We start from the raw sequence: 18,230 nt of genomic DNA, 5'->3' as shown, positions 1-18,230 counted from the left end.
ATGTAGTGAAAAGATAGGCCGCCTGTATCCCAATGTTCATAGGAGCAGTGGCCATAGTCACCAAACTGTGGAAAGAGCCAAGGTGCCCTTCAACAGACAAATGGATAAAGAAGATATGGTCCATATATACAATGGAGTATTATGCCTCCATCAGAAATGTGGAATACCCAACTTTTGTATCTATATAGGCAGGACTGGAAGAGATTATGCTTAGTGAAATAAGTCAAGCAGAGAGAGTCAATTATCATACAGTTTCACTTACTTGTGGAGCATAAGGAATAACATGGAAAACATTGGGAGATGGAGAAGAGAAGTGAGTTGGGCGAAATCAGAGGGGAGACAAATCAGGAGAGACTGTGGATTCTGAGAAACAACTGAGGGTTTTGGAAAGGAGGAGGGTGGGGGGTTGGGTGATCCTAGTGGTAGGAGGAGCACTGGGTGTGGTGCATAAACAATGAACTTTGGAACACTGAAAAAAAATAAAATTAAATTAAACTTTAAAATTAAATTAAATTAAAAAAATAAAATAAAAATGTATTTTAAAATATCTTGCCCAGCATCTGGAAAAAAAGAAAAGAAAAATTTTGGTAAACTTTTTGACTATTTTTAACAAAATTTTACTGTAATTTATCTCTTATGTCCTTATAAAATAGCGTATTAAAAGGTGTACAATAGAACATTAGCTTAGGCAAACACAAACATCAATAATATTGATGAAAACAGTCAACAAAAGAAAGAGGCAACCCATGGAATGGGAGAGGATACTTGCAAATGACAGTACAGACAAAAGGTTGATATCAAGGATCTATAAAGAACTTCTCAAACTCAACACACACAAAACAGATAATCATATCAAAAAATGGGCAGAAGATATGAACAGACACTTCTCCAATGAAGACATACAAATGGCTATCAGACGCATAAAAAAATGTTCATCATCACTAGCCATCAGGGAGATTCAAATTAAAACCACATTGAGATAACACCTTACACCAGTTAGAATGGCCAAAATTAGCAAGACAGGAAACACGGTGTGTTGGAGAGGATGTGGAGAAAGGGGAACCGTCTTACACCGTTGGTGGAAATGCAAGTTGGTGCAGCCACTTTGGTGAACAGTGTGGAGATTCCTTAAGAAATTAAAAATAGAACTTCAGCATGACCCTGCAATTGCACTACTGGGTATTTACCCCAAAGATACAGATGCAGTGAAAAGAAGGGCCATCTGTACCCCAGTGTTTATAGCAGCAATGGCCAAGGTTGCCAAACTGTAAAAAGAACCAAGATGCCCCTCAGCGGATAAATGGATAAGGAAGATGTGGTCCATATACACTATGGAGTATTAGGCCTCCATCAGAAAGGATGAATACTCAACTTTTGTAGCAACATGGACAGGACTGGAAGAGATTATGCTGAGTAAAATAAGTCAAGCAGAGAGAGTCAATTATCACATGTTTTCACTTATTTGTGGAGCATAACAAATATCATGGAGGAGATAGGGAGATGGAGAGGAGAAGGGAGTTGAGGGAAATTAGAAGGGGAGGTGAACCATGAGAGACTATGGACTCTGAAAAACAACCTGAGGGTTTTGAAGGGGCAGGGGGTAGGAGGTTGGGGGAGCCAGGTGGTGGGTATTAAGGAGGGCGTGTATTGCATGGAGCACTGGGTGTGTTGCAAAAACAATGAATTCTGTTACGCTAAAAAGAAATTTTTAAAAAATTATTTATTTATTAAAAAATTGATGAAAACAATCTGAAAATAGAGAAAGGGGTATATATTGCAGATACAGGCAGGGGAAAATCAAATTTTAATATTTTTATACTCCATGAAAACATACAAATCTCAATAATCATTAGAATATAAATGCACTTAGAATGAGGATTTGTATCTAATTTTTTAGTGTTCTGTCCTTAGCACCTAGAACAGTGTCTGGCACTGGTGTGTGATTTTATTGAAAGATTAGAAGAGAACATTTCTTTTTTACCTTCATATGCTCTTACCCAACCAGTACCCAGGTGAGAGATACATATACATAGAAGACTAACAATTAACTGTCCCTTTTGTATTATAGTTATAGAATTGGACCAAAAAATGTGATTTGTGACTTCTTACAAATTGAACAAAGCTTACAATAATTAAAATAAACTACAGAAATATTTGATTATTTCTCCAAAACACACCAGGTCTGACCTTTTTTTAAAAAGGGAGAAAAAAAATAACAAATGGTTATTACACTAAGTTGGAATAGCTCTACAGAAGATGTTCAGATTATTTCTATATAAAAATTAAGCAACCAAGATAATAAAAGATAAAGTAGCCTAAATATGTTGGAAAGGATTCATTCACAGAAAATGTAACTTTTCTGCTTTTGTGATTTGCCTAGTACAAGTTGTTCTTTCTGCTACTTTTTCAATAGTGTGAATTTTAAATTGAACATTAATTGCCTGGTTAGATTTTCATGCATTCATAAATCAGCCATGCTTTCATTGTGTACAGGTGTTCACTAATTAAGAGTATAACAGGTTAGTCATTCCTCATTTTATGTACTCACTGTGCAGATATTGAAATGACTGCCAATATTAGTACTTATGCTCATATATTTTCTAAAAAGAACTGCCTTATTTTGCATATTGTTAATTGTGTTTAAACAAAGGCAAAGACTATGCCTAATTCAGAGTCTCTCTATAAATATTCATTTTGAGAATAAATAATCCGTTTGAGATGAATAATCCTCTTAGACTTTTTCTAATATAAATCTCCTTGTATTATTAAAAAAGACTATAGCAAAACAGTTCTATTTTTTATGCTAAATTGCATTCAGATGATACATTCTGAAAGAGTTGTCCCTCATCTCTTCAGGCAATTACCTCAATCACATAGTTCCTGCCTCTCCATTTTATCATGAGTTCTATATACATGGCATACTTTAGTTCACTAAAATCTCATGGAAGAGAAAGGAAATAGTATGAAAAATGCACAAAACACTCCCCTTGAAAGTTAGTTGAGGAAGGTTTATACTGCCTACTTTATGCTTCTTTTGCTTTGGTGCCACAAAGGGATAGAGCTGCTAATGGTGTTGAAACAAGTGTTGATTTTTGTGCCTGTTTTGTTAGGTGGCACAGATTAAAAGGGATACAAATATCCTGAGATGTCTTCTCAAGTGACATACTCTGCCTCTTTTAAGTACATGTCCTGTATTTTAAAAGATGATGCAGTTCTAATGGACGAACTTATCTCTGAAAATCAACAGAGCTACTTAAAAGAGAAAAGATGTCACATTCAAGATACTGAGTTGAAAGTTTTATGTTCCTTTAAAATTCCCATATTTACTAGAATATTCTAAATCCCAAGGCAGGTTTAGTAAAGCAATTTTACTTTAAAGTTGTTTCTCTCCCACACACCAAAATAGTTTATTGTTTTTTGCAGTTTCCTCTAGGGTATATTTTGAATTTCACTCAAGGGTATATTTTGAATTTTACAGTCATCAAAATACCCCTAGCAGTCAATAAGTATAAAATAAATTGGTTTGATCTGATCTCTTATTATTAGAATATCAAAATAATAATATACATATTTTTGTACTTCAATGTACATTTATTTATTTATTTATTTATTTGTAGTACGATTTTCTTACAAGTTTTAGTTAGTTGATAGATATAGATAGATGATAGATAGATGATAGATAGATGATGGGTGATAGATAGATATAACCTGTGTTTAGTTTTGGAAATGTGTTACTATTATCAAACCAGTATAAAATTTGGGGATGAGTAGTGGAAATGTTTTATTATTTAAAAAGAAAAAAAAATCATGTCTTAGGAAATGAATTTGAAATACACATGATAATAGAAACGGAAAAATGTGTAGAACTGATACAACAGTAATTCTTTCACTTAATTGAACTTTAATGTTCCATAAATTATGTGTTTAATTTTTTTAAGATTTTATTTATTTATTTGTTTGTTTGAGAACAAGAAAGCATGTATGTGCATGGGGGAGTGGGCAGAGAGATAGGTAGAGAGAGAATCTCAAGAAGATTCTGCATAGAGTGTGGAGCCTGACAGGGAACTTGATCTCACAACACTGGGAACATGACCTGAGCCAAAATCAAGAGTCAGATACTGAGTTGACTGAGCCACTCAGGTGCCTCATAAATTGTGTATTTTATAACACTAATTGTTGAAAAATAAATGAAAAGGAGATAAGATAGAGTTAAATGATTTAACCTATTATCTAAAAAGGTTTGCTTTTCTCTGCAATATAAAATGTCTATTATTATCAAAGCATTGGATATAAATCTCAATATTTGTAGTTCTTTATTTTCAAATTATGATGAAATAAAGAGATTGATAACAAAAGAATGAGAGAAAAGAAGGTCTGTCTTCAACTTGTAATTAGGAGTCTGAGTTTTGGAATTAGGCAGATCTGGATTAATGTTCTGGGCTGTTTACTAGCAGTAAATGTAGGTAAGATATATACCTTGCTCGAGTCTCAATTTTCTCACTTATAAAATGGAGACAGAATCACAACCTACTCCATTGCCTTGTTCTATTAAATAATATAATGCATGCAAAGAACTTAGCATAGTACCTGGCACATTGTAAATGCTTACTATTAGCCATTTATCATCATCATCATCATAATCATCATCATGATGTATTTAAACATTATTTCTTTGTTCAATGGAAATTTAAATAATAGTAATCATGCATGTCACTTTTTTCATATTGAGGAAATACTTTTAGGTTAAACACCATTTTGTTGATATAGTGAGAGTCACCTGATCTCTTGTCTTGCATCTGGCTCCTCCAATATGCTATCTTATTGAGAAGTCTCTGCTGCAGTCCGTGTACCAACAAGCCCACCTGATGGCTTGGAAGTCAAGAAAGCCTTTCAGAATGTGGTGCAAAGTACAGAACATGCCTCTCCTCTAAATCTCTGTCTCCATCTCTGTTTAGTTTACCATGCTGTATTTGTTATCTAGCCAGGTATCAGTTTATAAGTGGATTGTGATATTGTCCCAACATGTGGTCATTTGCTTTGCTTATAGTGTAGACAAGACAAAGGAGCAGAAAAAAAATAAGTGTCAAATGAAAGAACTTGCTTAAAAAATATGTTCCACATTCATATAGCATTCCAGTTGCTTAACATCTGACCCGCCATTCTTTTTTGACTCTGAAATGGAAAATGACACACACATACTTTAGGCCACATAAGACAAAATATTTTTTCTATACTTAATAAATAAATGGTTGACCAGATAAATAGGAGTGTCAAGTACACAATCAGATAAAAATCTTTCCTGGCCCCTTAGCACTTTCTGCACTATCATAGTTATGTAAATGGTTTATTATATAGACTGAACTCTATAAAATTTAAGCAGAAAATACTTGTATTCTTCTCCCATCATTGCTTTCCATTATGCTTCATCTGATCTCTGACTTTAGTTCCAAATTTTATATATATATATATACACATATATATGTGATATAGATAGATATAGATATGGATATAGATATATAGATATGTATATAGATAGATAGATAGATAGAATCTCCAAGACACTTTTCAGTATTGGGGAAGTCTCATTTTCAAATATTAAAAACATCTATTTTCATTTAAATAAGAACTTTAATCTCACATCCATCTCCATGTCTCTCTTCCTCTATCCCAAAGGCTTGACCCAAGAGCTACAATTTGTCTTTTCTTTCTTCTTTTTATTCCCTCAATCTCTAGCTGTGTTTCAGGCACTTTCCAGGCCAGAAAAGAAGAAGAAAACATAATTAGGTGGTACAATTTTTAATATACCTATGGGTGTTGAGTGCAATATGAGACAGCATTTGTCCACACACTGCTTCTCTTACATATTACATTGGATTCTTTGGAGACTATCCTGTCCACTAGCAGACAGCTTAATTGGATGTCACCTCAACAAGCCTATTTAAACTTACCTTCCATAGTGTCCACTTGCCCCACAGTAATCACATTTCTGACTTGCCAAATTCTGTGTTCTCAAGGATATTCTCAAGAGCTACTTTGGTCTCTGCTCAGTGGTAGAGCATGGGACTGGGTCATATTACAAAATTTTGAAGTTCAACAGCATTCAGCCACAGTGTAAGAAATAAGAATCTGTACTCTCTGCAGCAGTGTTCTCTCCTCTTTTCACTTAGCATGAGAGGGAAATGGCACACACGTTTCTCTTCTACCAACAGCTAATGATGGAAGGAGATGCCACAGCACATTCATGTACTAAGCTGACAGCCTTCTTCCAAAACCTTCCTTATGCTAAAATCCTATGTATATGAGCTAGAGGGGGAAAATGAAAAAGGATCATAAAATTTGGTTTTTCTGATCTTACCAATTCTGTGGTTTTGTCCAACCAACTTCACATTAGCAGTTGAGGTTACGTCTGACTAATCTCAAGTCCAGAAGTCTCATTTAATTTTCTATTAGCTTCTTTCACTGTATATTATCTCCTTACTTCTGAAAGGATCTTGGTTTGTTCCTATTTGCATCTTCAAAGTTCTTGTCCCTGATAATTGCTCAGGAAACTTCACTGAGTTCAAAAATTTTGAAAGGAACACAATAAAATACTTCTGTAATATAAAATAATGTTGAAAAAAATAAAATAAAATAAGGTTAAATTTGCTTTCTCTGGGGTTATGTGTGTTGGCTTGTAAACAGCATTTAATGGGATTTTGAAGGCCAGACCAAAAATTATTTATAGAGGACAATTAGAAAATCCACTGTTGTCAGACACTGATGTGTGCAGAGAAAAGACAGAAAGCTATAGGGTTTTTAAAGGTATCTCCAGTATATGTGTCTAAGAAAATATTATATTAAAAATTAAGCATTCAGATGAAATAATTAAGAAAATCTAAAAGAAAATACTGCTAAACTAAGCAGACAGTATTTTTAAATCATGAAGCTCCTTTGGTCCAGGTAAGTCTTTTCTACAAAATATATTCAAGAAATTGTCTCCGTTTTCAGAGGCATTTTGCAGGCAGAGATGGCAATTTTACAAAAGCCTTTATAAAAGAAATGTGGCTAATTTTTAGGGATGTCTTTTCTGATTAATAGTTAAGTGATGGAAGAACAGTAGAAGACTTGAGCATGAAAGATAAAAGGGTGATGCAAAGTTATCAACTCAGGAGTGAATATGAGACACTCAAGTATGACTTTTCTTATCTTCCTAGTCCCCATAATACCATAAACCAGTGATAAATCATGAACCATGTTCCAGGCTCTATGCTAAGTACTTGCCCTTTATTACATCATTTATTTGCCACATAAACCCTCTAAAGCAAGAAGTGTTTATCCTCATTTTACAGATGAGAAAGCAGAATTAGAAAGTTTAAAAACTTGCACAAGGTTACCAGTTAAGAGGTAAAGTTGGAATTTTATATTTCTACCAAAGACAGTGATTTCAAGTTACCTGTCTTCCTTCCTCCCTTCTTTCTCTTGCTTTTTCCTTTTTTTTTAACCACATGCATCAACAAATCTCATTTGAAGGTTATTTTACCCATCCTCGGCTTCTAATTGCTTGTGAACCCATATAAATAAAGCTAAGAAAATATAAGTTGAGGTAAACACCATTTATTGTATATATAAACTTCCTGTACTTTTTATTGCCATTTATTAGAAAATTGTTGGGGTAAATTGGAAGGGGAGGTGAATCATGAGAGACTATGGACTCTGAAAAACAATCTGAGGTGTTTGAAGTGGCGGGGGGGTGGGAGGTCGGGGTACCAGGTGGTGGGTATTATAGAGGGCACGGATTGCATGGAGCACTGGGTGTGGTGAAAAAATGATGATACTGTTATGCTGAAAATAAATAAATGAAAAAAAATAATAAAATAAAATTAAAAAAAAGAAAATTCACAAATCAGAGAAATCTTATATTTTCTAAAATAACCTCTTTTGTAAATCAAAACTGGTATATTGCCTAGGTTTCCAAATTTAAACAAGCTGAGCCAAAACTGAAAGTATAATTACCATGGTACTATCAAAGCAATATTATCCATATTTTCAAGGGGATAATCTCTTTCAAGATTACATATGTTGAACTTTAACTAATGTGTATCATAGAAAATAAACCTAATGTTTATCACAGAAGACTTCACCATTTTCTCTTTTTGAAATCTAAGTAGATGATAGCATTAGGTAATATTTATAAATTATAGTTCCAGGCATCGTAATAAATAATTTTGAAAAATAACTTTAAAAAGTAGGCTATATCTTTGTGAAAGACAACAAAGTAAATAAATATTTTCAGCTAACGAGTTTAGCTGGAATGGTAGGACTGAAACCCAAGCCCAGACCTTACTCACTCCCACAAAAACACATTTCAATTTGTGCATATCACCTTATCTATCCTACTAATAGGAGTAAAAGCATTATTTGAACTCTTTAGAAAATGCCACTGCTACTTTTTGTTTTGGATATTCTTTAAACTTAACTAACTGTATAAGATGAACTTAAATAATAATCAGTTAACTGAAATGTTTGTGTGCTACATATGTCAATTCAGGTAGGAATTGTTTTAATTTCCTTCTTGACTCCCAACATTATTGTATAAACAAACTCCGTTCTTCTTCCTATACTTTTGCAACTTTCTTTTCAAACAGTTGCTGGATTATCATTAAACTCTTAAAATACATGTGCTCTCCTAGGTGTCTAAGAAAGCTGTATTATTAAATAAGCTGCATAAACATCTACAGTATTAGATAACAGAAGTTTTTCAGGAAAAAAGAGTTTGTAAATAATTTCATCCTGTCTTTTTTTAGTTTAATGCAAATTAAGGCATGTTGTTAGCGATTGACTTTGTTCAAACTATTGTTCAAACTATTATATTTTGAGTCCTTTGAGATTCAGGCTTAAAGTCATGCATGCTTAAACTAAGTTACTATAGCTTGATCACTCTGAGTGTTTGTGGTATTTCCAATGCATAAGGTGGAAAGATACAATAGTCTACATTTCAACATGCCAGATAAGGCCCAAAATAGCAAGACATTTACAGCTTGTGAAAAAAGTGTTAATAATATTATCCATTTATGGAACAGCATTGCTCAGAAAGAAACTCGGAAGAGTCTGACTTTAATCCACTAATCATGCATGTAAACTTGATTCTCTGAGCTAATAAGCTGATGACATTTATCAGTAGCCAACCAAAGGAAAAAAGTATCTAGCTGTTTAATTCTAAATCAGGTTTTCATTAATTATATTGAAAATATATTTAGTTTTTCAATAAATATGTATTTCTCTGAACTCAATAAAAGCATTTATCAGATGTTTGATTATATTAATTTCATGGTTCTAACAAGAATTATAGAACTTTTATACCACAAATGCACTGAAAGATTAAGTCAAATCCCTGCATACCATGAATAAGTTGTTTTATAAATAAAAAGATATAATTAAAATCAGTGGACTCTGAAATTGTGACTGCAGCGATAACTTGAAAAATAAATGAATGAATATAGATTCCATTGATCATCTGCATGAAATTGGGAAATTTAAGACAATTAGGAGTACCTAATGCAAACATTTTGATCCTGATAACAAAACACAATGTCTGGTGCCTAGTTATTAAAGTCTTAATATTTCTTTTTTTTTTTTTTTTGCTTTCTTTTCTAGTTTTATTGAGATATTGTTGACATATAACACTTTATCAGTGTAAGGATATACAACATGTATATATTGTGACATGATTCCAGAGTAAGTTTATTTAACATCTATCACCTCAGACCATTATATTTTTTCCCTTGTGATAAGAAGTTTTAAGATCTATTCTTTCAGCCACTTTCAAATATATAATGCAGAATTGTTAACTATATACTACATACCCAGACCTTATTTATCTTGTAACTGGTAGTTTGTATCTTTTGACCATCTTCACCCATTTCCTCTACCCACCATCCACCACCTCTGGCAACAATAAATCTATTCTGTTTCTAGTAGTTCCATTTTCTTAGATCCTACATGCAAGCGAGATCATATAGTATTTGTCCTTCTTTGTCTGGCTTATTTCACTTAACAGAATGTCTTTATTTATGGCTAAATATTACATTAAATTGATATGGGCTATCTTCCTTGAAAAGAATTTAGCAGCAATAGGAAAACTTCAAAGACTACTTTCAAATAATAAAATAAATTTTCTAATCTGGGTCATTTGTGGATACTTCAATGATGAAATTACCCACAGGAAAGCAAATCACATTGTAGAAAGTGTTATTTTGCTTTCTTTCTCCTTTAAGTAGAAATTTTCACCAAATTTTTTACTAGTGTCTTTTCACTTTTTTATTTAAAAAAGTTAAAATTTTTGAAAAATCTAAATATGTTTTCTAAAAAATAAAAGCATTAATGGATTGTGGAGATTACCAAAGCTTCAGAAGAAAAAAAATCAACTTTAAATAGTCATTTATTTGTATTTTATCCTACTCATATCTTTTAAATGACCATCAAGAAATATTCAGCTAGAGAGAATACAGCCTACTCTCCAACTTTTAAGTTAAAGGTTCCATACATCCTCTTTTGAGGTAATGTTTGATAGCTGAATAAAAGAGAAAGTAATCTTCAGTGCCTAGTCTCTCCACAACATCCATGATCATAGGGAAAATATCCTCAAAGAAGAAGATTCAAAACCCTAAGTTTAGGGAATAAACAGTGATTTCAATGTAATAGATGAAGTAGGTGGCTGTTGTAGATACTATGTATAATATTATTTAACTGTCAGTTGTCAGAGATGAACATGAAGTGTGCATGCATGGTTGTTCCTTTTTTTTTCCTACAAACAAATGGTACTATGATAAACCATAGTCATATCATATCAACAAATTAACATGCTTATCTATTTGTGATAACATTCAGATCTCAGAGATCACCCACTGCACCCACTGAAAGGATATTTGGATCCTTAGATCCCTGTTCTTTTATGCATACAGTTAAACCAGCTCCACTCCTGTGTACCTTACCTATAGCATGGACCAGAAAATAAATTTAGAACTTGAATTATATAACAGTGGTTTGGGGACATGGTGTCAACAAACTGGTATGTCATATGTTGTTATATTCAGCAATAACTATGGCTAATAAAAAACCAAGTTAATAAGTGATTTACTTGCTCTTTATATAAATTAGGTCATATTCACTGCTATTATTCTAATAGTATCATTTTTTTTCTCAGTTGAATTTCTTGTGATGTCTTGAGATGACAGACTAAGGGGTATCTAATTCCATTTAGTTCTGAGAAAATTCCTTACAGTGAACTCCGCATGTAAATAATCATATATATATACACATATATATGCATACATATACATATATATAATCTCCTTCTACATGTGCACGAGTGAACTCCACATATAAATAATTTATATATATGTAATATATATGTGTATATACACATATATCTATATACATATATATGTGTGTGTGTGTGTGTGTGTGTGTGTATATATATATCTCCTTCCACATGTGCATGAGCAAGACAAGAACTCATATCCATGAAGAAAAGTGCCCAAAGACACTGAAATTTGGAGCCTGGTGAATAAAGGTTTTTATTTCAGTGGAGCCAATTATATATATTCACAGACTTTTCTCTCCCACCTCCTTTGTTTTGCAAAGAGCATTTTTTTTTTCCTTTCTCGTGAAATATAAATTCCACATCAGTTTTTCTGGTACATAAAACGCTGTATATGCTTTGAATATCTACCAGTAATTAATAGCCTTTCATCCAAGTAGGTAATATATAGGAGTGAATTTATTGCTTGTGAGTATATAAATATCACTTAAAAACTATATGCAAGGACATAAAGGCAACGCTGAAGTGTAAAATTGTTAATGCAGACTCATAGCCTGGAAAATGATTTCTTTTAATGGTCTTGTTCATTTAACAGTTCTTTCTTTGAAAATGTTCCCTTTCAACTGCAGATTTTGTGTTTTGGTGCAATGAAGGAGAAATTTATTCCTTTGAGACATTTATTCTTTTAATAGTTACTCATTTGAAAAAGTTTCACTGGGTGCTTATGTATTTTGTGGGTTACAAAGAGATCCATTCTTTTTTTTTTTTTTAAATATTTTATTTAGTTATTTGAGAGGCAGGCAGAGAGGGAGAAGGAAGCAGGCTCTCCATAGAGCAGAGAGCCCAATGTGGGGCTCAATCTTAAGACCCTGGCATCATGACCTGAGCCGAAGGCAGAGGCTTTTAACCCACTGAGCCACCCAGACACCCCAAAAGATCCATTCTTGATAGTTTTTTTTATTTTTTTAATGTTTATTTAAATAGGTTCTTACTCTGTGGAACTGTTGTCTTCTCTTTAAACTGGAGCTTCCTGCGGGTTCTGGTAAAGCAGTAGTAAGTCAACCCATAGACTTTCTCAGAGTTCCGCAAGCCCTGAGGCCATGGAAGAGTCACATCATCAGAAAGGAGAAAATTTGTAAAATGAAATTTAAGCATTAGTAGATGTCCTTTAGTTTTATTGAGATTTCGACTTTACTACCACAGAGCATTTACCAGGCAACTGGTTTGGTAATGTATTATGTGGCCATGAAAAATATGTATCAAACTCTCCTATACAGATTTGAAAACAGGGTATCTGTCACAAACATTTTGTTTTAATTAATATTGAATATGGCCACTGTAACTTCAATTTTGATTGATTGTTTTGGGATTTTTAAGACCAAATAGGGTCATAATGTGTTCTTACCTATTCTCTTAAATTAAACATCTATTTATTGTCCTCACTTTAGCCCATTTTTCATTTACAGTTCCAAAGACAGCACCCACCAACGTAAGTGGAAGAAGTGGAAGAAGGCATGAGTTAGTCATAGCCTGGGAGGTAAGAAAGCCTGTACTCAGTTGTCAGACTTGTTGATTCCTTAGAAAATAAGGCTACATATATTGGATCTGTACTTGGTACAGAGAGATTGAGTAATTTCTCTTTGAATGAGGTTAAGAAACTTCCTTATCTTTCAGCTTCATGTCTTAGACCCAATGCTAAAATAAGAATACCATAGACTGGGGGTGAGTTATGAATGACAGAAAAATATTTCTTCCTGTTCAGAGCCTGGAAATTTAAAATCAAGTCATCAGCAGATTCCAGTCTGATGATGGCCTGCTCTCTGCCTAACAGAGGGCCATTTTCTCACTGGCAGAGGGCAAGAGGGGCACTACTCCCATTCCTAAGTGCTCTGCCCTCATAATCTAATAACCTACCAAAATCTTCACCTCTTAATACCATCACATTGGGGGTTAAGATTTCATTATATGAATTTTAGGGGGCCAAAAACATTTAGTCTATAAAACTTTGATATAATAGGCTTTGTCTCTCTTTCTCTACTCAATACAGTTTTTCCTCAAATCAAAATTCAAAAGAAGAAAAAAACATGTTTCAACAAATATATATTTGGTATCTACGTGTCAAGCATTATGCTAGGAAGTGGCTGGTGACTGCTCCTTTAACTAACTAGTCAATCATAATTACTCCTTTCTATGGTGTATAGTTTATGCCTGTTTAACAAATTTAAATATAAGCATGTAGTATAACAATTACTTGAACAAATATTGTTTTCTGATTTTTTCACATTAATAAAGCACAAAAGCAAATGAAAAAGAAAATACTATAAAGAAGGTCTTACATTAATAGTTCCTGCTTTTCTGCACAAAGGACTCTGCAGAGCATTTCCAGCAACAGATTTTTCTGACCATCAGACCATATGACAGTTTTCCCCAACATGCTAAATTCTAGTGTGGAAGGTTCATTTCATATACATGTCTAACAGGTTTAAATTTGTTTCACTCCAAGAGTTTTCAGGACCCTTGATACTCTTCTTAAATACCAACTGATATTATTTAAGTTTTTATCTTTTGCTTTTAACTCCTTTTAAGCTTCCAAAGACTACTAAGTGATTGTTCTATACTAAGTGATTGTCTTCCAGTGTAGCATTACAGATTTGAAAGTCTCCATTTCTCTGGTTATCCATTATTTAAAAAGAAAAAATAAATTTTGGGAGAAGTGGCTGTTTTAATCAGTTAATTTTCTGATCATTAATTGTATTTTTCTTCTTTAGCCAGTATCTGAAGAGTTTCAGAATGGGGAAGGCTTTGGTTATATTGTGGCTTTCAGGCCCAATGGAACACGTGGCTGGAAAGAAAAAATGGTGACATCCTCTGAAGCTTCAAAATTCATTTATCGAGATGAAAGTGTTCCTCCTCTTACTCCCTTCGAAGTGAAGGTTGGTGTTTATAACAATAAAGGAGATGGACCTTTCAGTCAGATTGTGGTTATCTGCTCAGCTGAAGGAGGTCAGTTTCTTTATCCCTATTATTTACGTTCCATGTTTTATTATGGATGTTATGTGGATGTTATATGGATGAAACATTGTTGCACACATGAACTACATGGCAGGGGTTGGGGGGTGGGGAAAAGGTCATTTGAATATTGAAGCACAAAAATAGTGTCTGATTTATGTAAGGTGCAGTTTTTCAATACAGATTGCCCTGAGTTGTTTTGTTTTTTTTTTTAAAAGATTTTATTTATTTATTTGACAGAGAGAGATCACAAGTAGGCAGAGAGGCAGGCAGACAGAGAGAGGAGGAAGCAGGCTCCCTGCTGAGCAGAGAGCCCGATGTGGGACTCGACCCCAGGACCCTGAGATCATGACCTGAGCCGAAGGCAGCGGCTTAACCCACTGAGCCACCCAGGCGCCCTGTTTTTTGTCTTTTTTTTTTAATATAGAGCCAAATTCTGAAGCAGAAGTAGAAAGTTTATCCTGTGATAATGACCAGAAAAAGTGAAGAATCAAGTAATAACAAGGAATCATAGGTGTTCCAGTGAAATACCCATGCACTTAGCATCTTAAGTATCTGATGTGTTCCCAGATACAGCAGAGGCACCATATTACTTATATTTGTTTAATTTAACTCTTACAACCAAACAGGAAGTAGCAATCTCAAACCCTAATATACTTTTCAGGAAGCTGAGGTTCAGAGAAATAAACACACTCAAATTCACACCAGTGAGAGAGTTGTAAGTAACTATAGTAAGTGACACAGCTGGGATTTGAACCTGCATCTGTATGGCTCCAAAGCTCATGCTTTTAACTACTACTCTAAACTCTCTCATCAGAATGTATATAATAATAATATTTTGTTATTTTACTATAATATATATAATAATATTTTGCACTATTTGTTACTGAAAATATCTATTTTGAAGTACAGATTTTGTTCAGGAAATCCATCTTGTTGCTTTAAAATTTCCTCAACTTAATTATCAAGCACATAACTCCAAAGGTCACCGAAGGTAAACTGGAAAGGTTTGTGAGCAAGCTTTGTAGAGTAACACCAGTGCTAACTTTAAGAAATCAAGATTTGTATGTTCCTTGTCAACCTTTGCTTTGAAATTAAATTATAGCAATCATGGTGGGTTGTTTATACTGTTTCCTTAAACTTGAAATAGCTTGCCTTTGGAGATTACTATTTCAACCTAGATAGGAAATATGCATATTTTTTAAGGCCCTGAGGTTGTTGCTATAACATATTTCATAGTAACATTTCATTTATTTTGGTAGATTGACATATGAATGATACCAGGCAAATTAAATCTAGATAGTCTGCTTTTTTTTTTTTTAGTATTAAAAAAGTGTATTTATTTATTTGAGAGAGAGAAAGGGAGAGAAGGAGAGAGCATGAGCAGGAGGAGGGGGAGAGGGAGAAGCAGAGCTAGATCTGAGATCATGACCCAAGCCAAAAGGAGATGCTTAACTGACTGAGCCACCCAGGTGTCCCTTTTGTTTTAACAACAAAATTGAAACATATATTTGGCATTTGCTCACTAGTTAAATTTACTAATTTGGAACTTTTTGTGTAAATATGAGTAAAGTTTTAACATCATTAAACCGTGCCAACTAGGAATAGTAGGACAATGGAAAGAAAGAGCATTTGCCTGAGATGGACAGTCAAAGTTTCAATCTGCTAACTAAAATCTTTTTTTTTTTTTTAAGGTTTTATTTATTTATTTAACAGACAGAGATCATAAGTAGGCAGAGAGACAGAAGGAAGCAGGCTCCCTGCCGAGCAAAGAACCGGACATGGGGCTCGATCCCAGAACTCTGGGAGTCATGACCCGAGCCAAAGGCAGCGGCTTTAACCCACTGAGCCACCCAGGTGCCCCTCTAACTAAAATCTTACAGTTTATCCTCCTCTCTGGACCTTTTTCTTCTTCCATTTTAAAAATGAAAGTCCCGAACTAGAATATCTCTAGAAGCCATTACAAATCTGAATCCCAAAGTTTGTCAATTTATTCTATAATTTTAAATACTCTAATTTTTAATTTTCCTAGATAGGAAAATTGCTTTACTTTAAAAGAGTGAACAGGGTGCCTGGGTGGCTCAGTTGGTTGAGCGACTGCCTTCAGCTCAGGTCATGATCCTGTAGTCCCAGGATTGAGTCCCACATCGGGCTCCCTGCTCGGCAGGGAGTCTGCTTCTCCCACTGTCCTCTTTCCTCTCATGCTCTCTCTCTCTCTCTCAAATAAAAAGAAAAAAATAAAAGAGTGAACATGTTGAATATTAAACCATTTTTTAAGAGTCAAGGACTGTAATGAACTTATAAGATATACTATATAGTGTACTCAAGCCAGCACAACTTCCACTTCTCTATGTTGGAGGACATTCATACAGATTCAGAGAGTGCCTTTGTCATCATACCCTTGCCCAAAGCCCAACTGATCTGATTGAGGCCATAGTTCTCCATAAGACAAATTCTGCACCTTTGTTCTTCCACTAACCTAGTCCACTTGCTTAGTACCTCAAAAGCCTACCATATTTTTTGATAAAGTAAAGAACAAGAGGATTGGGGCTGGCATTCTATCTTTGTTCACAGGCATAATTCTTCTTCATAGAAAGATGATTAGCTACATGCTTGGAGTACCATGGAAAAGCCACCTTTTCACAACCAGCACCAAGGCAGGAAGAAAACGTGTGCCACCAGAATTCATGTTGTTTGAAAGGAAGCAAGGTCTTCAAGACAAACCTTGCAATACTATTTCTCAACCTATTTCTCAGTGTACATCAATGATGGATGACACACACATCCAGAGCACACTTCTATAAGTGCTTATGTGCATGCCTCACACCTTCCATTCCTTTCTTTTCCTCTCAAGAAAGGCAATTACAAATAGCATAAAGGACAAGTGGAGATGGAGAGGAGAAGGGAGTTGAGGGAAATTGGAAGGGGAGGTGAACCATGAGAGACTATGGACTCTGAAAAACAATCTGAGGGTTTTGAAGGGGCAGGGGGTGGGAGGTTGGGGAAACCAGGTGGTGGGTATTGGAGAGGGCACAGATTGCATGGAGCACTGGGTGTGGTGGAAAAACAATGACTACTGTTATGCTGAAAAGAAATAAAAAATTTAAAAAAAAAAGAAGAAAGGCAATTGGAATGAGAGTGAGAATTACATTATTATAGGAAAATTTTGAATGTGATCTTTAGTGAAAGAACCCGTCATTTATAATATTGGTTCTTGATAAATCACTTGAGAAATGACCTTGACTCTTGTGAATCCAAAGTAGACTGCTACCACGGAATACTGCCAGAAAAGCTCCAAAGAGTTCTTCTGTTAATGCTCTTGTGCCTTGGAAACCTTTCAAGATTTCAGCAACAGAAGTAACCCTAAATGACTCTAGATAATCCTGGAAGGAGAGACATTTGCCTACCAAGACTTCTGTACACCTTGCACATGTATCAGCTATTTACACCCTTTAAACCAAGCAAGAATTATGGGCATTCTAATCTTGATTTGAGTTTAAATCCCTAGGATATGCTGTAATCCTATACAATACCCTCATTCTGGAAACAATCCTAATTTTTTTTAAATGAGAGCAAAGTTGCAACATAGTAATTTATAATGCATGGTAGTTTTTTTGGCTTTCACTTCTATATATCTAGAAATACTTTTTAGTCAAACTTATATCCATTTTCCACTTAGTTCTTACTACTAGAGTTTTGAAAGCAAAAGAACCTGAGCATTCAATTATATCTAATAGAATAATAGAGGGAGATTTGATATAGATAAATTATAGTTTGAAAGATTTATTTATTTGTGATAAGACTTAGCTTTCTCTAGTTTATTTGGCTTTTGCCTTGTATGTGAAAAGTATACTGCTTTATTTTTTGTTAAAACCAAGAATCCTCTCCTCATTTGCAGAAAATGATATGCAATTATCTCCTT

General features: G+C 34.2%; 1 protein-coding gene across 2 annotated transcripts in view; it reads left to right on the top strand.

Annotated features, from left to right (window-relative positions):
* The window catches only part of CNTN5 (contactin 5), a 1,378,465-nt gene that overhangs the window by 1,309,567 nt on the left and 50,668 nt on the right, over positions 1–18,230 (top strand). For both annotated transcript variants that reach the window (XM_044258257.1, XM_044258256.1), the window contains 2 exons: positions 12,766–12,836; positions 14,068–14,302. In XM_044258257.1, coding sequence (XP_044114192.1) covers positions 12,766–12,836; positions 14,068–14,302 — 306 coding nt within the window. The remainder of the gene's footprint in view (positions 1–12,765; positions 12,837–14,067; positions 14,303–18,230) is intronic.

The sequence above is a fragment of the Neovison vison genome, chromosome 7 (genome assembly GCF_020171115.1).
Source record: "Neovison vison isolate M4711 chromosome 7, ASM_NN_V1, whole genome shotgun sequence".
NCBI lineage: Eukaryota > Metazoa > Chordata > Mammalia > Carnivora > Mustelidae > Neogale > Neogale vison.
This window is presented reverse-complemented; position numbering and strand designations above follow the sequence as displayed.